At 56.9% G+C, this 24503-nt stretch overlaps 1 protein-coding gene across 1 annotated transcript in view; it reads left to right on the top strand.

Annotated features, from left to right (window-relative positions):
- Positions 1 to 3101: 3101 nt before the first annotated feature.
- CSPG4 (chondroitin sulfate proteoglycan 4) overlaps positions 3102 to 24503 on the top strand; it is a 28471-nt gene continuing 7069 nt past the window's right edge. Inside the window, exons 1-5 of the mRNA XM_074601043.1 lie at positions 3102 to 3250; positions 16991 to 17154; positions 18191 to 21772; positions 22062 to 22541; positions 22965 to 23141. Coding sequence (XP_074457144.1) covers positions 3139 to 3250; positions 16991 to 17154; positions 18191 to 21772; positions 22062 to 22541; positions 22965 to 23141 — 4515 coding nt within the window. The 5' untranslated portion in view covers positions 3102 to 3138. The remainder of the gene's footprint in view (positions 3251 to 16990; positions 17155 to 18190; positions 21773 to 22061; positions 22542 to 22964; positions 23142 to 24503) is intronic.

Here is a 24503-nt window from a genome sequence, read left to right as displayed (position 1 = left end):
TGCAGCTCCTCACTGCTGTCGGGAACCCCCATCCTTGTTCCACAGGTGGCCAACCCCCTCCTCTGCCAGCAGTGGGTGGTGAGGTGGGAGCCCCGGGCTGGGGTGAAGCCCAGCCAGACTGTGGGATGTTGCAGGAGGGGGAAAAGCCAAGCACAGAAGCTGAGCTCTGTTTATTGAAGGGTGCGTGGGGCATCGCTTCCCCACAGGTGGACGCCAGCGTGCCCCTGATCTTAGTCCCTTGAGCCTCAAACGGAGCAGGTAGTGGTGTTGGAAAGGCTCTCCAGAGAGTTAGCTCGCCCTGGGTTATTTGCAGGGAGGCTGCAGGACACAGGACCACAGCTGAGACAGCAAAAAGCAGCCCATGAAATAGATGCCATGGGCAGCTTTGCCTATGCCAAGCAAACAGGATACGTTGCTCCCCAGGGAAAGGGATTCCAGCTTGGCCAGCCCGCTCTGGGCTTGGATGGAGGGGACAAAGCACGGTTTGGAATGGGGTGGCCAAGGGGTGCCCACAGGAGCAGGGTGCCCTACGGCATGGCAGGGCTGTTGGTCAGGGGCTGCGGCCATGGAGCCCCCCTAACAGCCCTCCACCTACCTCCCTCCACACCAGCTACCCTGGAAACACATCCCAAATAAAAGCTGGGCTTGGATAAATAAATGCATCCGGAGGCTGATGGGTCAGCCAGCACCGAGAGGAGGCGGGGAGCAGCCCGGAGGGACGGAGACCGCCTCAAACACCAGTCCTGCAGGGAAGGAAAGAATATAACTTCTCGTATTTTTTCCCCCCAGCCCTCCTCAAAGAACCCCCTGGCAGGCTCCTGGAGCCCACAGCTCCCAATTCCCCATGGTGGGCACTCACCACTGCAAATCGAGATGGAGACACCCAGGCATCATCTCCCCAGCACCAGAACGGGTTTGGGTGCAGAGCCAGGCTGTCCGAGTGCCCAGAGAGCGAAGGCAGTGCTCCACGCTGACTCTACCCCTCTGTTGCTTGGCCAGATGTTGGCTGGGAAAGGGAAAAACAAATCCCCAGCTACCACCAGGGCCTGTCTGAGGGACAGCAAATGTGCTGGACAGACGTGGGCTATGGGGCTGTGGTGCCGGGCTCTGGTGAGGGGGGCGTCCCCAGGGTGGCCAGAGCAGCCTGTGACAAGAGCACCCAGGCTGGCCCGTGGACTTGGTGGGGACAATTCTCTGGAAAACATGTGAGGTTTCAACCAGAGATTGTAATTTCCTTATTGGAGAGGAAGAAAATGATAATTAAAAAAGCAGTGATGGTTTTAGTCTGTCCTCGCCCTGGCCAGGTTTGTCTCTGATATTTTCCCGCCAGTCAGTGCTGGGTGACACTGAAGCCAGTGCGGCCAGCAAGTGGCCATTCCAGCTGCGACTGGTGTGTGTCCTGCTGCTTGAGCAGAGAAAATCCCACCTGCAGAGGCAGGGCCAGCCAGTATCCCTGAGGTGGAGGATGCTCAGGGTGCTCGGAGCCATCCTCTCCTTGCTTGAGCCGTACCCGCTGCCCCAGCCCTGCCTGAGGCTGGTGTTCCCCTGGTGACTGGTAGCTTGTCCGCAGTGCTACAGAGAACAGACCAAGCATGGGGACAGGGAGCCAGGAGCAAACCCAGGGATGCTTGCTGGTGGCTTGAAGGTCGTCCTGCTGGGTTGGAGGTGAGTCTGCTGGGATAGCGGTTGTCCTGATGCATCCTTCCAGAGAGGGGAGTGGGACCCCCTGTGCCAAGTAGGCAGGAGAGGGCCGGACACTTTCAGCCTGCCTATTACCCACGAAAAACAACGTAGGTCAAACACACACCCAAAGGGCCAAGCATTGCATGTTGTAACCCTCAATCAGCCTTTAACAAGGCAAAGAGAGGGGGGACTGCTGAGGACAGACAGAAAGCGAAGCAACGCAGAGGTCCTCAGCAGACCTCGAGATAAAGAGCAGGAAAGGGAATACTTGGCAAAATTGAATCTGTACAAATCAGCAAGTCTGGATAATACGTAACATGTAACCTCCAAACTAAATAGAATTAGCTAATGAACTTACCAAGCCCCTGATAATTGCTCATAAAAACTTACTGAGAAAACAGCACATCCCAGGTTTATTTAATGTCTTTATTAATGAGCTGAAAGCAAGAGTAAACAACAAATTAATTATGTTTCCAGATGACTGTAAGCTGGAAGGTGTTGCAAATGCTGTCAAAGGCAGCAAAGTCACACCAAGGGCCCTAAAGAGGTTAGAAATAAACCAGCAGGAAACAGGCTGCACATAATCCATCAGCGAAACACAGCACAGGGGAAAAAGGACCTGAAATATAGACGTCCAAGATGAAGGAGGGGTGTGCTGCACAAGATCCAAGTGGGAGGCTGGGAGTGTGTTTGGAAGGGGATGGAGAGATGGGAGACGAGCTAGACTGTGAGCAAGGAGAGCCCCCAAACCCACCAGGGCTCTATTGCGCCAGGAGCAGGTGGGATGCTGTGTCTCCGAAAGGTTGTGACCTTGCCCCAAACATGTGTGGCATTGGCTTTGCAGCAGGGAGAGGAGCTGGGAAGCTCTTTTCCCAGTGCCATGCTAGCACGGTTGGACCGTCATGAACCCCGAGGGCTGAGGATTGTCCCGATTGCCTTTAGTCCTGCTGAGAGAGCTGTGAGGTTCGTAGAGTCACTTTGTCAGGCAGCACAGCAACAGGAGATGGCTGGGGACAGCTAACATGGCTTTGGCACCCAGCCACTTGTTTGGGTCTGTATGGACACCAGGAGACAGTTGTGCTAACCCAAAAATGCCTAGTGCCAGGAGAACCATGGATGCCCAGCTTCGCCCGGAGCAGGCGGTGCCTCAGGAACCACCCATGGCACCCTGTGTCGGGGTCCATCCTCCCTCAGCATTGATGGCTGCTCCTCCCTCGCCTTGCCCTGGCGGGAACAAGGGTGCTTTGAGCGGCGGGTGGGTAGTGGGCAGGCGGGGGCCTCTAGCCCTTTAAGAGACAAAATTGACTTTGTAATCTGAGCGAATTCCTCCTATCTGAAAGGCGGGAGAAGTTACGGGTCCCTCCCTCGCTCTGCTTTATTAAATATAGTAGTAGCAGCAGCTCTCGCCTGGAAGCAGGCGCTGGCGGAGGCTGTGCCGTGCCTGGAGCCCAAGCCATGGCTCCAGCCCCAGGGGACACCATGGGTGCCCAAGGGGGCATTGCCACGCTGATGCTGCTTCTGCTGGCCTGCCACCCGCAGCCCCTCTGCGCAGGACCCCTGGTTGGAGGTAAGCCCCCTCCCACCAGCCCACCCAAGGGATGGAGCAGTGAGAAACGGGGCGGGGGGGGGGAAATGTTTGGGTTTGGGTGCACGGGGTGGGCCAGCTGTCCCTCCCCAAGGTGCAGGAGGGCCTGTTGCAAAGCCAGCAGGAGTGAGGAGAGGCAGCTGCCTGTTTTCGGTCAGGGTGTTTAGGCCAGGTTGCCATGTGGGGTAAACCAAGGGAGGGAGCAGGGTGGCTCACCCCCCATGGTTCTCGGGGTGCAGCGTGCCCCGGCTGCGTCTGATACTGGGTGGGATGGGGCTTTGCTCCCCGTGTGCACACCAAAGCCCTGTGCCGTAGTACGTCCCGTGGTCCTGGCAGGGAGAGCCAGCCCTCCCAGTCTGTGTTTGGTCTGGCCACAGTAGCTCTCTGCGAGGGCAGCCCCTCTCACCCGAGGAGCGGAGGTCTTGGATGATGGCGGTGGGAAGGAAGGAGCTAGGCAGCATTTGTGTGTTACCTTCCAGCTCTGCTCCGTCTGTCTGTCTGTCCTGTGCTCCCAGGGCTCACCTCTCCTGCCGGCATGGGCCCAGAGGGATGCAGGATTGCCCCTTGGGTGATGGGGCACCAGGGGCCATCCAGGGCTGAGGGTCTCCCCCAGGAGAAGGAGCCACAGTGCCGCAGGACTGATCCCAGGCAGGAGGGAGGGCAGGGGACACTGGCTGATGCACAGGGATAGAGCTGGGCAGAGGGGTTACTGCAGGGCTCGGGCTGGGCGGGGAGCAGAGCCAGTGATTTATACCCAGTTTTCCACAAGAAGTGTCTGGGTTTGACCACACAGCTCGTGGCATGGCAGTGTGCCTGGCCTCATCATCCCAACGGCCATCCCTGCAGCCCCGCTCCCACCCTGCGCCTCCTCCCTGTGCCTTCTTCCTCCAGTTCCTTCCCCTGCTGCGGGATGCATATACCTGTGACGGTCTGAGCCTCAGCAGGCTCTGCAGGGTCTGGACATGGGTCTCATCCTGCTCAGGACAGGTCTGCACTTTAGCCTGACCCTCCAAGCTGCGCTCAGAGTCTAACCAACCATTTCCACTGAGTCAGTGGCATCCACAGCTTCAGAAGTGGAGGGGATTTAAAAAGCACTTTTTTTCCCTAACTCACCCCCAAAATAATGTAACATCTCACCGAGCAGTTTCTCTTCCCCAACCCTCCCCGTGCGTGCTGCGGCTGGGACGAGCAGTGGGGCAGGATCTTTCTTTGTCCAAGTGGTTTGCAAAGGAATTACTGACCACCTCTGGTCTTTTGCTCCCCAACTATCTTCTGCCTCCAAGCTTGTGTCAGTGCGAGGAGGAGGAGGAGGAAGAAGATCCCAGGGCCCGGTCCTGTGGCCCTCAGCACCTGCAAGATCCCCGCAGATCCCTTGTTGCCCCCATTCCCTCCCCAGAGAGCAGGTGGCCTCCAGGGATGCGACGCCTCTCCTTCCCTCCCGCCTTGTTCCTTCTTTTTATTTTCCATTCACCAAAATATGACAATGCCTGGCAAGCTGAGTGGAAAAAAATGCCTTTTGTTAATGAACAAAGTGGTCGTGTTCCTTCCAGCCCTGACCTTTCCATCCCGGGCAGGGATTTCACCACGCGGAGCTGTTACCCGATCAGGTGTCCAGGGTGGCTCCTGGGGCTGCCCTGGCACTCCCGAGCTCTTTCTTGGTGAATGGTCTGGAGCAGCCCCTAAAACCAGCATGTGGGACCTACCATCCCGCCCAGGTAACACCACCCATGGCAGAGGCACAGCTCCAGGGATCAATGGGCATCCGCCTGGCATGGACCCATGGGGCAGGGAAAGGAAAGGGGTTTTACACCCATTTCCTGATGCTGGGACCTATTTTTGTGCCCGGCCGAAGCCAGCAGCAATCCTGGGTCTGGGCACCAGCCTCCCAGGAGTCCCATCCCCTCGGGAGCATCCCTGCTGAGACCACCAGTGCCAGTCCCAGGTGATCCCATGGGCTGCCTGCCCTGGGACATCCCTCCATCTCTGTCAGGGAGAGCCATACCAGCCACCAGTGGCACGACGGGCACGGGGCTGGGGACAGGCTCATTTTTAGGGGCAAAGCCTGTGTTTTGAGTTGCCTACAAGCCCAGGTTCAGGGGCCCGGGCATTCTGCCCAGCCCAAAAAGGAAAGAGTCACTGTGCACATCAACAAATAAAAGATTCTATCAAAAAGGAAAAACACTCATGAAACTTGTCCTCTTGACATCTGAGTGTGAAGCTTTAGTAAACTGTTTTTAGCCATCCCCGCTCTCCTCCAGTTCCCAGTGAGTTCACCCACAGTCTGAGCTCCCCCTTCCCCAAAAACCCTCTCCCCTGGGGGTTGTAATGAGGAGGGATGGGGGGCGGGAAGAAGGAATCAGATGTGTAGGGTCCCCGTGGGCAGTGTTCTCCCACAGCTTCCAGCAAGGGTGTGCCAAACTTGCGACCCCCAAGTCTGGTGGGGACCCCAAGCACCAGTGACTGGGGTCCCGGAAGGGTGAGAGTGACCCCGACTTGTCCATGGCTGCCCTGCGTAGGGTACCTGCACCCACGGTTGTCTGCCCCAGGGTACCCATCTGGGTCCCCTCCTGCCTTATGCGGGGGTTATCGGCTCTAGGGAGCCGCCTCAGCTATTCCTCTCCTCCACTTTTGGAAATCCAACCAAACTTTCTTTTTTGTGAATGCACCACATGTTTTGAGGTCATAGCTCCAAGCAGCTGGAAAAGTTTCCAGCTGATGAGAAAGAACAGGAAAAAGGCTGAAAAGGGGGGAGAATGCAAACTGGTATCGTGGGAATCGGGGAGGAATATTCTCGTCTTATTCTTATATTTAGCAACAGAGGGCTACAGGCAAAAATATAATAAGAACATTCCTCCAAGATCGCAGGACAGGGTTAAGCTCACCCGGAGGAACTAACGTCAGGCTGAAGGCTGGACAGTAACAGGACTTTGGAAGCAGTAGGCTAATGCTGTCTGTGTGCCTAAATAAAGCTCAAAGCACAGACTGTTCGCAACAGGCGTTGGCTCAGCCCAGCCTCAGCTCCCAGGGACCGCTCCCTCGGCCCTTTCCAGGTGCCTGGAAGAGCCAGGCTCTGGTTTTCCTCCTTTTTGGGAAGCCAGCTTCCCCAAGCGTTAGCATCACCCCCAGCCTTCAGGCGGGAAAGTCCTAGAAACTCCCTGGCTCATATTTGTACACTTCCTAGGTCTTGCCTGGGCATCCCAGGCCATGTCCATGAGCCCAAGTCACCCTAGCAGGTACACGGCAGGTCTGCATGGAACACAGCCCAGTTTGCAACCACCCCCTTCGCCACCCCGTATCTCCAAACCTCCTGGAGACACGGAGCAAGGAAGGTGCCCATTGGAGCCCCCTCATTCCCAAACTAGCCCTTCCCTGAGCAGTCTCCATCATGCCCGGTACTTGGTTGCACACTGCCACGCTGCACATGGATGAGATGCCCTGTAGAGTTTTTCCAGGGTAAATGTAATAGAAAAACTGGGATCAAGAGAAATGTGTTACGATCTTTCTCCCCGAGCTGCTGCAGAGGGAGTAGACGTGCCTGCGTGAGGCTCACTTTACTTGTGAAGTTTGTAAATGGACTCTAGGCTTTTTATTAATGTGGCACAACCGGAGAACCTGCTTTGCCCTGTTGCAAAGTCGCAGGCTGCTTTGCAAAGCAGAGCCCAGCGCCAGGGCAGCCCTGGATTCTGCAAAGCCAGGCTTAAAACCAGAGGAATGGGGCTGCCACAGCTCTTCCCAACCCCAGGATGGGGAGGATGCAGCTTTCCCACCCGGTTTGTCATTCATTAGCTGTTGTTCATCCTCAGGACAGACCAAATAGGGCTTCTGAGCATCCTCCCGCCAACAAGCAGCGAGGTGGGTTGAAAGATGTTTGTGCCCCGTGCCCTGGATCCAAGACGGTGATAAATTCCCATGCTCTGTCCTTCCTCCTCGGGTGTGTCGCTTGCACCAGTTGAGCACGGCTCCGTGCAATACCCCTGGGAGCGGCCCTGCGCCCAGCGCCTGCTCTTGGCTGCCTGACAGCCCGACAGACGGTAGCAAACAGAAAACATCCCAGGGATACTGCTAAAAACTGATGGGAGTGGAGAAACTCATGGCACGGTTTCGAGGTGGCCGGTCCCATCATGTGCCTCCATGCCAAGGAGACAGAAAAGTAACATTCATCCGTCACCCTGACTCACTGGCTGTGGGCTATGAGTCAGCCCGGGATGGCCCCTGTGGATCCCTGCTGCTTCTTTTGTCCAAATCTTGGCTTTCTGGTGGTTGTTTTTCCTCCCTGCTGCAGGCGGGTGGGGGGAAGGTGGGGGGGGGGGGGGTTGGGTTCAGAGGCCCTGTTTGCTTGCCGTGTGTTAATGGATGCTCCCCATCTGTTATCATGCCATAAGCCTCCCCACATTCCCCCAGTGCACAAGCAGAAAGTGAGGGGAGGTCGGGAGGAATTTCCCATCCCCTTTCCCAGCCCCTGGCTGGGCTTCAACCAGACTTCAAGGCTTTCTGCATCCCATCCCACAGAAATTTCTGGGCCCACTGGGGTCATTTCCTCTGGGAGCTGGGGAGGAGCGAGGGAAGTTTTGGCCTGAGGTAGACACAGCTGAAAAAAGCCTCCTGTCTTGCCCCGCAGCCCTGGGAGGGGATGTGCACACCCGCTTCCACACCCCCACACCCCCTGCCGCAGACAGCTACATGTTCCCCCCATGCTAGAAATGGCGCAGGCATTTGTTTTCTCTATAAACATCACCCTGCTACTTGCTTCTCATAGATAGAAAAGACGGGGCGGGATCACAGAGGTGGGGAGGGGGAGGCAGGATGGGGAGAAGAGAGGAGAGGAGAGGAGAGGAGAGGAGAGAAGAGGAGAGGAGAGGAGAGAGAAATTTAGAGTCTAGAAAAGGAAAAAAATATTCATTTTCTTTGCAGTTAGAACTGCAAGACCGACAATTTAGCGTGTCACCCCCAGATGAGCAAAAAATATCCTCTCTTTCCCCTTCCATGCTGCAAACACCCCTCCCTGTCTGTGGAGACACTTTTCTCTGCCCCTTCATAGCATCCAGCATTGACAAAAACCTATTCTGGCCATGGCCCTTGTAGCCCTGCAGGACACGAGGTGCTGTGGGTGCTGCCCTGCCAGCACGGCTATTGCCAGATCACCCTGAGCTGCACATTTTAAAAGTTCCCTCCCTGCCCCTGGATGCCGAAAATAAAGCTGACAGGTAGCTCCTGCAGAGCTTCAGCATCTCCCTCCGTGTGCCAGGCTGCATGCTCCTCTTGTGCTTGTCCTTCCCCCCCACCTTGCCTCGACTTTGGCTGATAATTCCGCCCCCTCCCCCCCATCTTGGCACTTCAGGAGCCGTTTGAGACAAGCAAGGCTGGGAAACATCTGAGCGGAGGCGCCTGGAGACGGGCCCCTCTGCAGCGGCGGCCTCGATGTTTGTTGAGGATCTGTCTGGTAACGTCCAGCTGTTCCAGGGATGCCTGTGAGCATCCCCTGACCAAGCTCTGCTGCTCCCAGGAAGGCTCCTTCCCCCCGCTGGGGCCAGAGACGGGCTTGGGAACAGGGACTGGCTCTGTTGGGTGGGCAGGGGTGGGATTTGGAGGTCTGCAGGTGGGATGTGCACCCTGGGTGCCCCACTCCCCTGTATCCCAGCCTCCAGCCCAGGCTTCCCCCAACGTCCCCCTGCTCCTCCAGTGTTGGGCTGGCCAGGATTGTCCCTTTGTACGCCATCATGTGCCCTCCTGCAAGCAGTTCCCTCACCGGGTGGGAAGCAGCTGGCGCGGAGCTGGGGCAGGGAAAACTGTGGGAGCGGAGGCTGGGATGTGCAGGGTGGAGCTGGAAAAGCTGCCAGTCAGCAAGAGAGGGGGAGACAGCTTGGGAGAAGGAAAAAGAAAGGAAGAAAGAGAAGGGGGAAAAAAATAGAACAAAACCTGACTTGGGCTGGTTTGGAAACCACGTCCTCTGGGGCTGATACAGTATTTCCAGGCCAACTCCTCCTGGCAGTGGGAGCCGGAGTGAGCCTGAGTCACACTGCAGGGGACGGCACAAAAGCCCCATTGAGCCTCCTGCTTCCCCAAAACCTCCCACTTTGTCTCCCCGCCTCTCCCCCCGCCCTGCCCCTGGCTTCGCTTCTCAGGGCAAAAACTCCAACTTTCAGCACGGGCTTATTCCTCAAAGTCCCTCAAGAGTCGTTGTGCCACATGTCATTAAAAGCTCTCCATCCCTCCTCCGGCTCGCGATGGGCTTTGGGGTTCTGGCCCTAGGGATGCCCCCCACTCCCAGCAATTCTGCGACCTTTGTAACGGGGTGCAGCCAATGCATGTCTGGGGCAGTGGCAGTGCCAGCTCTCCGCTCCCTGCCCTCCCCTCCGCGGTTCTGCATCTGGCTGAGCAGGAGAGCGCAGGAAATACCATCAGCTTTAGGGCTGTTTGAATCATCGTAAAACCACGCCGGAGAAGCAAGGACTGGAGCTCCAGAGCTCCAGCCAAGCCTCCTGGATCCCATTTTATGGCCTCCAGCTATAGCAGCTCCTTCACGCATGCTTTGTAAGGATGGGGGAGGCAGGCAGGAGTGGGCATGTGTGTTGGGCACAGGGCCGAGGGTTGGCAGGACAGGGGATGGTACAAGCAAGCCCCCCACCCCAGCACCGCAGAATTAGCAGGGGGCATGTTTTCCCTGACCCCAAAGTCTGTGGGCTGCAAAAAGGCTTTTCCCCCCCACCCCGCCTGAAGCTGTCAGGCAGGAGCCAGGGGAGAACATCTGGCAGGGGAATGGGGGGAGGAATTGGATTTATAAACACAGGCGGAGGTTTCAAAGAGACACAGTGCAGCCAGAGGTAGGGGAGGATGATCTTCGGGAAGCAGGGGCCAGCGGGACAGGATAGGGACAGGGATGAAGCAGAGCACCCCAGCCCAGGGGCTCTCCTTCTGCACCTGAAACAAGGCTGATGGCCACTTCTGGCAAGCACTCAGCCATCACCCACCCTGAGGAGAGTGATGGGCTGTGGCTTTGCTGGCAGTTTCTCAGGCGCAGCTTTCCAGCAATCTCCGCTGTCCGGCACTCCTGGAAAGCATCGGCCCTGGCCCTGGGGAGCGCCACTGTGATGGAGGGCCAGGTGGATGGTGGGAGGTGAGAACCCAAGCTCTCATTCTCATCGCTGGGGTTTGAAATGCACGCGTAGCCCTGGCTCGGGGTGTGAGCTGCAATCACCGTCTGGAGTCACGGAGGATAAAACCTGGAGGTGGGGCTAAAGAGAAAAAGCGCTCTGTGCCTCTGATGGATCTGTGTCCATGACAACCCACCCTGTAAATCTCAGGGCTGAACCCCAGGAGTGGGGAGAGGCTTTTTCCGGGGCAGGGGCCATTTGCTGGTCTGGTTCTGCCCCGTCCCAAATGCCTGAGCCCATCCTGGAGGCAACTCTGTGCTGCCTGCAGAGAAGGGTCCTGCCAGCACAAGGGGGACCACGGGATGTACCCGAGGTCCCCACCAGGCTCAGATACCATCGCTGCATCCCAAGACCAGCTCACTTGTGACCCGTCTCCATTGCACTGGAATTTCCTCACTGCGGAGACCCAGGTGGGTGCTCAGCCCTCCTCACAGACACCCACTCAGGTCTCTGAGCATCCCTGAAGGCGGCGGTACCCCAGTGTGTCCCCCTGGCACCCCCTCCTCCCAGCAAAGCCCCAGCCAAACCCAAGGGCCACTACACAGTGGCTGTGTTTGCCTTAGCTTGCCTCTCAAGCTGCTCATTTCCTTCCCTGGCCATAAATAAAACAGCACCGTAAAATGAAGGGAATGTGTAACATAATGAAGCCTTTCTCAGAAAGCCCCATTGGATCCCTTCCTCCCCCCCACCCCCCCAGGCCCTCTGCCCCGCGTGAGGACGGGGGCACAGCCCAGCCCCACCACCAGACAGGATGTAGCTAGGGTGCAGTGGGCAGCAGGTCCCACTGGGAATTGCAGAGCCCGGCTCGGGATTAGGGAGAATGAAACCCTGGGCCACGCACAGCGGAGGTAGGAGGCCTGGTCCTGCCCGCCCTGCGTGTGTTTTGGAGCGGGAATGGGACCTCATGGACATGCTGTGGGGGAATCAGGAGGGGCTCAAGCTGCTGAGTAGCAACCCCAGGGCTGGGTGGCTGTCCCTGAGTCCCCCCAATATTTGCATCCCCCCCAGTCCCTCCAGTGTTTGCACAGCGGGGGGGTGTGGCGCAGTGCAGCTGGCGACGGACAAGCTTGCTACCTTATAAAGTCATTAAAATAAAATAGAAAACACAACCCCAAACAACTTAGAGGGCCTCGAAACAAAGCTCCTGACGCTGTGGAGGAGGAATGCACCCGGCTGGCCATCACCCCGTGCCGGTGATGGGGGCTCAGCAGCACCGGGCATGCTGCTGACAGAGGGGCTGCGTGTTGGCATCATCCAGCGGGCAGGAAGGAGGGCAGCCAGCGGGATGGGCCACACTGGCGGCCAAACAAGCTTGGGGCTGTTCGGGCAACAAGGAGCCTTCACTCCCCGGCTGTTTTTCCACTGTCAGAAAACCGGTGTGTCTGGGGCGGGAAGCGGCTGCAAAGACAGAGAGCCTTTCAAGGGGGGGCTTGTGCATTCGCATGGGGCTCTCCTGGCACCCGCTCCAGTAATTAAAGAGCTGTTTTAATGAATTCCAGTCCCCTCTCTGCAAATACACATGGCCCACCAGCCCTGGCCCCCACCTGGCCCCCACCGCAGCCTGAATGAAGCCTTGTTGAGCAGCCAGCCCCTCCCTGGTGCCATGCTCCCTGCTCTGTGCTCCACTCCTCCCTGCTCAGCGTCAGCGTCCCGCTCCGGACAGAGCAATGGGGGTCCCTGCAGCCCCTTGGGGACTCGTTTATATCCCCCATGCCCCGATTGCACCTCCTCATGCACACCCCAAAAACACATCCAGCCATCCCACAGGCAGGGCTGGGGATGCCGTAAGTCTGCTGGCAGGGAAAGCATCCATCCACCGTCTCTCATTGCCCCCGGCACCCCGAGGAGTTGTCTCCCCCTCTGAAAAACCATCACATCCAGTGCCGGTCGGCTCCGCAAACCCTCCTGCCAAGTCCTGCAAGCGCTTTCCCTCGCCTGATCTGGGACTTGGCTCCTCTGTCCTCCTACGTGCTGGGGAAGAGGTGGGAAAAGTTTGTGTGCTGAGATGTTAAAACATGGAGGAGATCCCAAACTGGCTTTGCGGAGCCTCAGAGCTCCCTGGGAGCCCCCCAGCCTGGAGACCCCCAGGACGGAGGTGGATCTCTTCCCCTCCACGGTGCTGCCCAGCACCAGGCTCTGCTCCCTGGGCTGCTGGTCCCGGCTCGCTTTGGGGCTGGGGTGCCAAAAAACTCCCTGAACACCAAAAACCAGCAATTAGAGAGGCCAAACATGACATGTTTTCAACTGGAGGACCAAGGAGGAGAGGGGACAACGCGTCCCGGCCCCGGCACATGGCTGGTGGCTGAGGCTGGTGCCGGGACGGGTGCTGGGACAGCGCTGGCTCACACAGAGCCCTCGCTTGTTTGCCGGCCCCGGGAAGAGCTGAGCACTCCCAGGGCTTCGCTCAGAGCTTTTGGCTTGTCTCCTTGTTTTTTTTCAAAGCAAAAAAATAAAAAAAAAAAAAAACCAACCAAATCCAAATGACACTGCAGCCTATAATCTGCTGGCTGCTGGCCGGCTGCTCGGAAACTGTGACGGAGGCCCCTCTCGCCTTGTCAATGCCTTTCCATTGCCTGGGCAAGGCAGGGGCAGCGATTTCCTGTGGGACACGGCAAGCTGGGAACGTTGATTATTTTTAGCCAAGGTCAGCAGGATGGCTGGGGTGCCTATCCCCCCCTACAGCCAGGACATGGGGACTTGCTGCTCCCCATGAAGGGCCAGTTCAGGCATCCCCATCCAGGGATAGATGAGGCTTGGCTTGGGGCACCACATGCCCATGGTGCGATCGTGGCATCCTTAGATCACCTGGGAAAGGTGCTTTTGGGGCATGGGAGTGCATCTGCATGGGGTAATCCCGGGATGCTCAGTCACAGCCAGCCCTCGGACATGTCTGGGTACCCCGGGGAGTGGGATATGTGTCCCTGCTCTCTCTGTGCATGCGCAAATCAGAGCTGCCATCCAAGCAATCCATTGGGATGGTGCACCCTGCCCCACAGAGGCTCCTCCAGGGCAAAATGCGTTTGAAAAAAAAAAAAAACACCAACCACAAAATCCATCAAGCTGTATTTTCTGCATCTTTTGCAACATGGGCGGGGGGGGGGAGGTGAGGAAGAGGGAAGAAGGAGGTGAAAAGCTGCAACTCCCTTGGGAAAGAGAAACACCACAGCTTAGTGTTCCCATCCCGGCCAGGCTGCAGTGCCGAGGAAGAGCGCAGCCCTGAAATAAAGCAGGAATTTGGGAAGACAAACAGCAGTAACTCACACCATGCTGCTGCCGGAGAAAAATCCGTGTCTCCTGGAGCCGGGCATGGGTCCCTCCTCCCTCCCCTAGCAAACAGCACTGCTCCCCTGGGCATCTGCACTTCCCTTAACTTTTTATTAGTAGCATTTTATGAGAGAAAGAGAAGAAAAGCATCTCTGGCAGCTTTGGGAGAACAGAGGCAGGACAAAATGTGCTGGCTGCAGGAGCTACTGCCCCTTGTTACACCGGAAAACAGGCTGGCTGTGCTGGACTGGCTCCTTCAGCCCCAAAACATGATTCCCAGCACCCATGGGAGATGCTGCCCAGCCTTTGGGCTGGCCGAGGAACTGCTGATGGGTCTGGTCCCAGCAAAGCTTTCCCTCCTCATGAGAGCAGCCGCTCGATGCCCATCTGAAGAGCACATTTTTGGGATTAAGGGAAGCTAGAAAAGCAAAATCCCAGCAGGAGCTGGAACACAGACATTCACGCATGGGGAGAACCTCGATGGGAGCCAGCACAAACATGCATGCGATGTCTCCGGGGACCACGATATATTGCACATATGTGTGCACGCCTCGCTGGGGCACGAGCATGGCTGCCTGTATCCGTGCAAGGAGGGAGAGGAAAATTCCCAATGTGCCCCATTGTTCCTGCTCCCCAAACACTGGGACAAGGTGGTGCTGAGAGCCCGAGGCAGGGCACCCACCACCCTCAGCTACCAAGCAAGGCATGCTGGAGCTGGATGGTTTTGCAGGGACCACTGGAAGGAGGGAGCAGGTCAGGAGAAGACAGAGCCCTTCATGACCCTGTGAAGAATAGCAAAGCTCCTCTGAGTCACTAGTCCAAAGAGGACAAGGAAGCCAAAGTGCCCCATGCCAAGGGCAGGCACAAGGGCCAGGAAATGAGCCGGCTTGAGTAACGATGGGCTGAGCAAAGGGCTTACTGTTAAAGCAAGCGCTAGATATTTCCATGCTGCCATCACTTCCCTGCCTGGAATGGGTGTGGTGATGGTCCTTGCAACACCCACATTATTCTCCCAGACCCCAGGAAAAACATGAGGCGCTTTCTCTGTTGCCAGCGATGGGTAGTGAAAGTTTGAGCCCTTCAGGGATGGAGAGACCTCTTTGCCCAGACCCCACAGAAAAATCATTCCCTGCCCTAGGCAGGACATCACAGAGCTCAGTTTAGAAGAAAATGCAAAAAGACAAAAGCACAGTGTTCCAACTCTGCCCAGGCCAGGTAAACCTTCACCATCACCTCTAACGATAGGCTGGTTTCAAACCTTCCCTGACTGTGGCTGCCTGGGGTTGGGTTTTCTCTTGCTGCACCAACCCATGAGCAAAGCCTGCCTGGTGGAGCAGGGGGGAGCCTGCCCTGTTCCCATCCCTTCTCACCCTGGTCAGCCCCACAGAAATTTGGGCAATAGGGGAAAAAAGCAGCTGTAAGAGCACACATGGGTGTTTAGAATCATAGAACAGTTTGGGTTGGAAGGGACCTTAAAGATCATCTACTTCCAATCCCCTGCCCTGGGCAGGGACACCTCCCACCAGACCAGGCTGCTCCAAGCCCCATCCAACATGGCCTCGAACACCTCCAGGGATGGGGCAGCCACAGCTTCTCTGGGCAACCTGGGCCAGGGGCTCACCACCCTCACAGCAAAGAATTTCTTCCTAATATCTAATCTAAATGTACCCTCTTTAAGTTTTAAACCATTCCCCCTCATCCTATCACTCCACTCCCTGACAGAGTCCCTTCCCGTCTCTCCTGTAGGCCCCCTTTAGGTACTGGAAGGCCATTATAAGGTCTCCCCAGAGCCTCCTCTTCTCCAGGCTGAACACCCCCAACTCTTTCAGCCTGTCCTCACAGCACAGGGGCTCCAACCCTTGGAGCATCTTGTGGCCTCCTCTGGACCTGCTCCAACACATCCATGTCCTTCCTGTGCTGAGGCCTCCAAAGATGGACGCATACAATACTCCAGGTGGGGGCTCACCAGAGCAGAGCAGAGGGGACTGGTTTACACCCCAACCTCACCATGCAGGAGGCTGGTTTCATCCCAGCACCCACCCTCCATCCCTGCCTCCTCCAAAATAGAGGGGCTGGGCTGGGACCCTAGGAGAAGCCAAAGACTCATCTTTGTTGCCCCATAGCACCTCAAAGTGCTTGTGGGACCCCAAATCCAAGCGATGACAAGTGCCATAGTGAAGCATAGCAGGCAAGCTCCACACATATGAACTCAAGCACAGCAGGCTTTACAGCCTCTGACTACATATGGGCTGAAAATGCGTGTGTTCACCCCTCTGACATATCCTCGCCAAACATTTACAACTTACAGGTCTTCCGAACCTTTATGCTTCGCCCTGCAAGCATGGGGTTAACTCTGCCACAGGATGCTCTGGAGCTAACAGGAATGGGTGGCAGTGCATCCCAGACACATACATATAACGTCTGTGCAATGCACATACTGAGCCAGCAAAAAAGCGTAAGTGCTCTAAAATTAAGCCTTGCCGCTCCCTGTGCTTTTAATTCTGCCCTCTCCCACATATGCCCTGTGACAGTCTTTCATTTCACGACCGCATGCCATTGCGCTGAGTCCCTGTAAGGCTGGTGTATACTGGGCGTTGAACACATTCCAGCTGCAGCTTCAGGCACCCAGTTTGAGCTGAGGTTTCCGTACAGTCTCACATCCACATATGGAACGCAGGCACAGGCGTGTTTTCCCTCCAGCACTGATGGAGCAGCCACCTTCAAGGTGAAGGTCAGCGATGTCTGGGTGATATGGAGAGCTGTTAGGAAGTGATGTAAAATAGGGAGAGGAGCAGAACACGGTGTTGTCTGACCTGGTGACATCCTCAGGGCTCCCGCGCAGCGTCTCTCTGTTCAGCAGTGACTGGGACCAGCGAGGGCATCCAGCCAAGGCGTGACACTGGAAGGCATCATATTACTCCAAAGGGAGATGGCTGTGGCAGAAGTGGGAAAGACTCATTAGGGTAACGTCTTGCCTCCTAACACTCGGGAACTTGGCCTGATGACAGGCGCTACTGCATCTGCCCTGGCCGAGAGGTTCCTCTCAACACCGCAGGGGCAAGGAGAAACACCACCTCTGCCTCACCACCCAGACCCTAGAAACCCTTTCCCTATGAAAATCAGAAAACAGACTCCTCTGAGGGTCTTTCCAAGCTGTCTTTCCTCCCCCTCCCTGTCCCAGATCAAATGGGGAAGGACTGATAGATGGGTTTGGAAGGCTCCAGATTCACAGCACCCACACAGTTGGGGTTTGGGGTGGGAGGAAGGGGTGTCCTTCCCTGTCTGACCCTCTCCCTTTTCTCCTCAGCCTCTTTCTTCGGGGATGGCTATGTGGAAATGCCGCTGGCAGATGCCTCCCGCACGGTGCGGCTCCACCTGCAGCTGTACACCAGCCAGGGCAGTGGGCTACTCTTCCTGGCTGCCGGCCAGCCCGACCACCTCCTGCTCCAGCTGCGAGCCAGCACCCTACAGGTCAGCACCCCCCCCGCAGGTTGGGGTCCATGGGTCAGGGCTTCATCCAGGGCAAGGATGAAGGGGCAAAATCTGTCAAGACCCCTGCCAGGGGATGTTAAGAGTTCAAGAGGAGAGTGGACAGAGTCCTGGGAGAATCTTGGCAGAAACAGGCTCCAGCTGGGGAAGCTCCTCACCCCCTGCCTCAGGAGCATCATGGAGACACCCAGACACCGACACCCCATGTACATTGCATGGTGCAATGGTGCATAGCACCCTGGGAGTGTGAGGGGTTAGTGAAGAGGAGAGGTGAGCTGAGAGGATCCAGAGAAAGGAGAGGTCTCCACAGGCCAAGCCCAGCCAGGGCATGGGAAGGGATCAGGACAGAAGAATAAAATTCCCCTCATGTGGTAATGGTGTTGGCATCCACCATTAAGGAAAAGAGCAGGGAACATCCAAGGCACACATCCTGCCTCTCTTACAGCCTGGGCTGGGCCACCAACCACGTCTAAAGGAAAGCAGGAGAACAAGCACGCATCTGACCAGAGGTCTCCCTAACGCAGACCGCGCGTCTCAGGTCCATCAGCTAACCCTCTACTTAGGCAGGCTCCAGGCTGCTGCCTGTGGGGAGCAAAGCCTCCTATTTCCCCTGCCAGCTCCCAGGGCAAGGGCTGGAAGCAGCCTAGGTTGCAGGGATGGAGGATAGCAGGTAGAATGGAGCAGGGAAAGGGGAGCCAGCATCTGGCAGGGCTCCTCCGCGGAGGGAAAGGGAAAGCCCAGCAATGGGGCAGCAGGAATGGGAGATGCTGAGGAAGAGTGGAAAAGGAGAGAAATTCAGATAGCAGGACAGAGAAGTCATGTCCACAGGGGGACCTCACTGAGGAGGGAGGAACATGCACAGAGGGCAGGACAAACAGTAGTGAACAGAAGGACCAAACCACTTGTGAGCCCCCAGAAACAGTCCATGCTTCAGTAAGTATTTCTGGTAGGTGGAAAGGTGTCTCCTCTGCTGCAGATAACACCTTGAACTGAGCACTTTCCATGTCCTTTCCTTCAGGCCAGGCTGCAGCTGGGCTCAGAGGAGGTGACACTGCAGTCCCCAGCAGAGCTGCAGCTCAATAACCTGGCGGTGCATGATGTGGAGCTGCTGGTGGAAGATGGCAGGATGACACTGACCATCGACAGCCTCTTCAACAGCTCTGTGGACATCAAAGGACCCGTACGGGAGCTGGACATCCAGTACGGCCTCTATGCTGGTGGGACAGGCAGCCTTGACCTGCCGTACCTCGCTGAGGCCAGCTCCCCCTTCAGAGGTTGCCTCCACTTAGTGACATTCAACGGCCTGGATGTCCTCTCACCACTGTCTTCTGACGGCAGCTCCAAGATCTTCCACCAGGTCCAGGAAGGGTGCAGCACACAATTCTCTGCGGAGCCTGACGACCCCTTTGGGTTCCTGGGGCCACACTCCTACATCGCGTTTCCCACGTGGGATGCAAGGGAGGAAGCGACCATCGAATTCGTGATAACAACAAGCATCACCCAGGCACCCCTCGCCTACCATGCAGGGCTGGAGAATGACTTCTTCTACCTGGAGATCTCCAATGGGCGCCTGAGAGGGTTTGTTGAGAAGGGGAATGGCATCATCATCCTGCACAACAACGTCTTCATCAGCGACGAACAGCAGCACTATGTCAAAGTCTACACAGACATCCACAAGTTTGAGATCCTGATTGATTACTATGCCTCATCCACATCCAACCGGGGCATCAACAACCACCTGGACCTTCAGGGAAACCTCTTCATTGGAGGTATGAGTGAAAAAGCTTTGCAAAGGCTGAGGGAGCACCATCTTGCTTTCATCTCAGTGTGGACCATGACCAACAACTCGTTTGTTGGCTGTTTAGAGGATCTGCGGATAAACCTGCAGAGGAGGAGTCTGCAAGATGCTGTGATCACGAAGGACATCACATCAGGCTGTGAAAAGCAAGATCACTACTGGGACTATGACGAAATGTACGAGCAGGATGAGGCACACACTTCCCCACCTCCAGATGTCTGGTCAGGAGCACCGAGCCTGGTGGTGGAACCGTGCCGGCCAGACAACAGCTTCCCACCTGCCTTCGCCAACATCAGCAGGCTGCTCCACATCAGCCCCCTCATTGTCTCTGAAGGGGGCATGACCTATCTGGAGTGGAAACACGCCCAGCCAACAGTAGACTTGAGCCTTGCAAACATCCGGCAGTCCCAAATCCTCTTTAGCATCGTCAATGACCCTAGGCACGGCCAGCTGGAGCTGGATATTCCTGGGTCCAGGAGCAGAAGGAAGTTCACCTTGTTGGACATTGTGAATAGGAAAGTCAGATACATCCACGATGGCTCCGAAGGCCCCATGGACCAGCTGATGCTGGAAATGACAGTGACTGCCCAGCAAGGGGTCCCAGAGTGCTTGCAGCAGGGACAGATGTACCTGCTACCCATCATGATCAACCCCATCAATGATCCCCCACAGGTGATCTTTCCCCATGGGAACCACATGACAATCCTGAAGCACACACGAAAACACCTGACCACTGACATCCTGCAGGTCCTAGATGATGACACATCCTGTGATGACCTCGAATTCCAGCTGCACGGTGGCCAGCAGATGGAGGAGGGTTACGTTGAGTATGACTTCCACCCTGGAGTGCCCATTGAAGGGTTCTCCTGCAGGGACCTAGAAGCAGGTAACGTAGTCTACGTGCACCAGAGTGGGACAAACTTACAGCTCACCCTGCAGGTGAGTGATGGGACAGTTCCAAGCCCTATTGCCACCCTGAGGATCCTCGCCATTGACCCTGACATCCACCTGCACAACAACACTGGCCTCTCCATCTCCCAAGGGGAGGCTGCACTCATTACCACAGCCAACCTGTCAGTGGAGACAAATGCTGTGAAACAACGGGTCGCCATCCTGTATGTCCTCACAGAGCCCCTAAGGTATGGTGAGGTCCAGAAGCAAGGAAGCATGGGAGGGGAATGGAAAAAAGTTGAGTCCTTCTACCAGCAAGACCTGGAGCTAGGGCGCATCCAGTATTTCAGCACAGACCCAGAGCACCGGCTGGAAGATGTTGCAGAGAAGCTGAAATTCAAAGTCCAAGTGGGGCAGAAGGTCTTGCAAAACAACACCTTTCTCATAAGGATTGAAAGAGCCACCATTAAGATGAGGATCATAGTTCCCCTCCAGATGAAGAACAAGCGGCACAGAAATATCACCAGTAAGGAGCTGGAGGCAATGTTGGAAGATCCAAATTCTGCCCCAGTCCCCTTCCACTATGTGATAATCCAGGCTCCCAAAAAGGGAAACCTGGAGCTGCTTGGCAACAGGCTGATTGAAGGCTTTGGATTTACCCAGGATGACCTGCAAAGAAACCACCTGAGCTACAGCGTGACTATCAGGAACTCTCAGCAAGCCGAGGACACCTTCCAGTTCCGCGTCCACGCTGGCGAGCAGCACTCTCCTGTCTACACCTACACAATCAGCATTGGTGGGGACCCTGATGCACCAGCCCTGACCAACGTCCTCCTGACTGTGCCAGAAGGGGGGCAAGCCATTATCTCCAAGGACCATTTGTTTGTACAGAGCATGAACAGCATGGACTACCTCTATGAAGTGATTGAGGGGCCAGCACATGGGAGGTTGGCCTGGGCTGCATCCCATGGCTGGGCCTCCAGAGAGGAGATCACAGAGTTCACCAATGATGACATCCTCCACCACCGGCTGCTGTACCAGCACGATGACTCTGAGACACTGGAGGATGACATCCCCTTCGTAGCGATCAGGCAGGGCGAGAGCAGCGCTGAGCCCGATGCAGAGGAGGTGAGAGGTGTTTTCAGGGTCTCCATCCAACCCATCAATGACCACACCCCAGTCCAGGTGGTGAACAAGGTCTTCAATGTGGTGCGCAATGGGCAGCACCTGCTGACAACAGACGACATTGCCTTCACTGACAAGGACTCTGGCTTCTCTGACACGCAGCTGGTGCTGGCGAGGAAGGACATCTTGTTTGGCAGCATTGTGTCCGTCGATGACAGGAGCCACCAGGTCTATCGGTTCACACAGGATGACCTGAGGAAGAAGAAGATCCTCTTTGTCCATTCGGGGGCTGACCGAGGCTGGATCCAGCTACAGGTCTCAGATGGCCTCCACCAAACCACAGCCCTCCTGGAAGTACAGGCATCAGACCCCTACATCAAAATAGTCAACAACACCGGACTAGTCATCCACCAGGGCAGCAAAGGGACCATTGACTCCTCTGTCCTCAGCCTGGAGACCAACATGGACATCAGGTCAGATGAAGAGATACGGTTCCTGATAACAGCTCCCCCAAGGTGGGGGACTGTGCTGAGAAGGGAGCAGCCGGTCATGGCCTTCTCCCAGAGGGACCTGCTAGCAGGAGAGATCTCCTACCACCACAATGGGAGCAGAAACACCTGGGATGAGCTCCAGTTCACTGTAGAAGCGAACGAGGTGGCAGTGGAGGACATGCTGGCCATCAGTGTGTTCTTGGACACCCACCCCAGCCCCCTGCACATAGTCAACTACAAGGAGATCCACGTCTTCCAGGGGGAAGCAGCTGGGATCAAGGAGAAGTACTTACTGGTAAGTATCCCCATCTCTGGTCATTCCCCAAGCCTGCATCACTTCCCTGGCCACCAAACCAGGCCAGCCACAGGTGGGACTCTATTTTACTCCCACCTGCCCACTCATACCCATGTCAGGCTTCACCCAGGGGCAGAGGGGGGTTTCAGGCATGACCTCAGCAACAAGGTAACTCTTACAGCCCATCTACAGCAAAGCCTTGGGGGATCGCACAGCAGTGGGCTGTGGAGCAGCCCAGCCTCACAGGCACCAGCCCTCAACTCATGCGTTGTCTCCCCTACACTCCCAGGTGGCCCATGAAGAGATCTCTCCCCAGGACATAGTCTACCTCGTGAGAAGCCCCCCGGCCTCTGGCTTCCTGGCAATGCTTCAGCACAGCCAAGACTCAAATGAGCAGCCCAGCCTGGACCCCATCCAGTCCTTCACCCAGGAGGATATCAACAATGGCAGAGTCCTCTACCTCCACTCCAAGCTGGAGGAGGAGCATGACCGGTTTGTCGTAGACGTCACGGCCAGTGGTGTGGACCCACTGGAGGGGGTGGTGGTGAGCCTGGTTGTGCTCCCCATCACCGTCCCCCTGGATGTCCGCAACATCACGGTGCCAGGAGGTGGCTCCATCACCATCTCCACAGGCATCCTCAACATCCCCAACACCTACTACAGGGCGCTCAGCATGGAGTTCAAGGTGCTTGAGCCTCCCCGGTTTGGCACCCTCCTGAACAGCGAGCGGCCTGAGGATGGCAGGCTGTACACCTTCACCTGGAGCGAGGTAGAGCAGCCAACGTTTCCTGCTTGCCCACCACGCTGCTTTCCCAGCAGGTTTAGGAAGAGCCCAGGCATGGCCTCCAGCCCCCAGTGGCACTGGGAGGCCGGGGAGGGCTGCGGGGTCTCCGCTCCCCATCAGAGATCTTCTGCCCTTGGGATGGTGGGCTTGCCCTGCAGACAAGGCATGCATCAACCCCCAAGGTGTGCTTAAATGGCCTTGAGGATATGGGGTGGGGATGCAGGCAGAGATTCCCATGGGCATTGCACTCCCTGTTCTTTGGGCTGGATCCATCCCACAGGGATCCCCCACAGCAATTGGCAGGCACCCAGCCTCCTCCCTCCTCCAAGGCTGGTGCACAGGTCCCCTCCCGAGCAGGGCTGGTGGCCTGTCATCTCCCAGGAAGGTCACCCAGACCCTGCCCCACAGGTGGAGAACCAGCGGATCCAGTACAGGCAGGACGGCCCCTGGGCCCAAGCCGACAGATTCACCCTCCTGGCCAACGCCTCCGAGATGGACCGGCAGAGCCAGCCGAGGACCCTCTTCATCACCATCCTGCCCCGCAGCTCCAAGCGGCCTCGGCTGAGGATCAACACCGGCCTGCGGGTAAGGGTGGGATGCCACCCCAGGGGAACCTGGGTGCTCAGCACTAGGACACCTGAGCGGTGGCCAGCCCAGCTTGGGGACCCCAGGGGACCCACTCCGAGCCTGGTCACGCACCTCCGGGAATCCGGGCACAGCAGAGCCGGGGTGCAGACCAGAGGCGGGCGATGGCCTCCGGAGAAAGGCAGGCGGTTTCCCGGCGCGGCGAGGCTTTGCAGGAAGGCGGAGACCGGGCTGTCCCCCCCCCCACCCCACCGCGTCCCTCCCCGCCGCCGATGCGGAAACCGTCCGCGAGATGTCAGCATCGCCCCGCGGCAGCGCCCGGTTCCCCTCTCGCACCCTGGGCTCGGCGGAGCCGGGCTGCCACGGCGGCGGGCAGCCGACTGCTGGGGAGGCAGAGGCTCCTCACCTCCCCTCTTCAGAGGATGGGCAGCCTGCTCGCCCCTTCCCCAGGATAACCCCTGGCAGCGTAAAAGAGCAGCTTTGCCCAAATTCCATCGGCACAGATTGGAAAGACCTAATTATTTAGGCAGCCTTCGCACCTCTCCTTATGCCCATCACAGTAAAGCCCGAAGCCAAAGTCTCACCAGCTGCTGGAAGCTCCACCTCCTGTTTCAGACACCCCCCTGCCCCCTTCAGGATCACTAACACAAAATTGCAGCAAAGAAATTGTTAGAAAACATGCAGGAGTGCAGGATCATACCACCACCACCACCTAGGCTATCCTCACCCATCCCAGGATTTCCCAGGCTGTCCGCAGGGAAAGCAGTATCTTCCAGCAGGATTATCACACCAGGGTCATCACAGTGTCTTTGGGACAGTATCCAGGAGAGCCTGGACTCTGGAGGAGACACCCCAAGGAAAGTAGATGGGCTGGTCATCACCCAGGCAGCCCCAGAGACAGGGAGAAGGACCAGGAGTCCCAGCAAAGTTTTGGGGGTGCCCCTATTTCCCAGGGCTCTGTCCCCACCCACACCACTCTGTCCCACCTCCAGACCAGGAAGCTCAGCTCCCTCCCAGCAAATCCCTTTTAATAGCGCATTAAGTGGTGCCTCCACGATCTGCCCCAGCTGTGCCGAAATCCTGTATCCCCTCCAGAGACAGGTTTAACCCCTTGGCTGCTGGCCCCACCGCAGCCCCCAGTCCGGAGGCACAAAACCTCCTCTCCTCTGCTCGCTGAGGACCACCACAGCCGGAAAGGGCATCTCCAGGATGGGGGGGGAGGAGGCCACTCCCTCCCTGCCTTATTTTTAGCCAGTCCTTTAGCTCAGGGATCGCAAAGCGCTTAGGGAAGTCCTTCCCTCCCAGCCATCATGCTAAAAAAAAGGGTGAAAAGAAAGAAAAAAAGCTCACAACATAAATTCC

The sequence above is a fragment of the Larus michahellis genome, chromosome 9 (assembly GCF_964199755.1).
Source record: "Larus michahellis chromosome 9, bLarMic1.1, whole genome shotgun sequence".
NCBI classification, from domain to species: Eukaryota; Metazoa; Chordata; class Aves; order Charadriiformes; family Laridae; genus Larus; species Larus michahellis.
The sequence above is the reverse complement of the archived record's forward strand: the minus strand, read 5'-3'. Positions and strand labels throughout refer to the sequence as shown.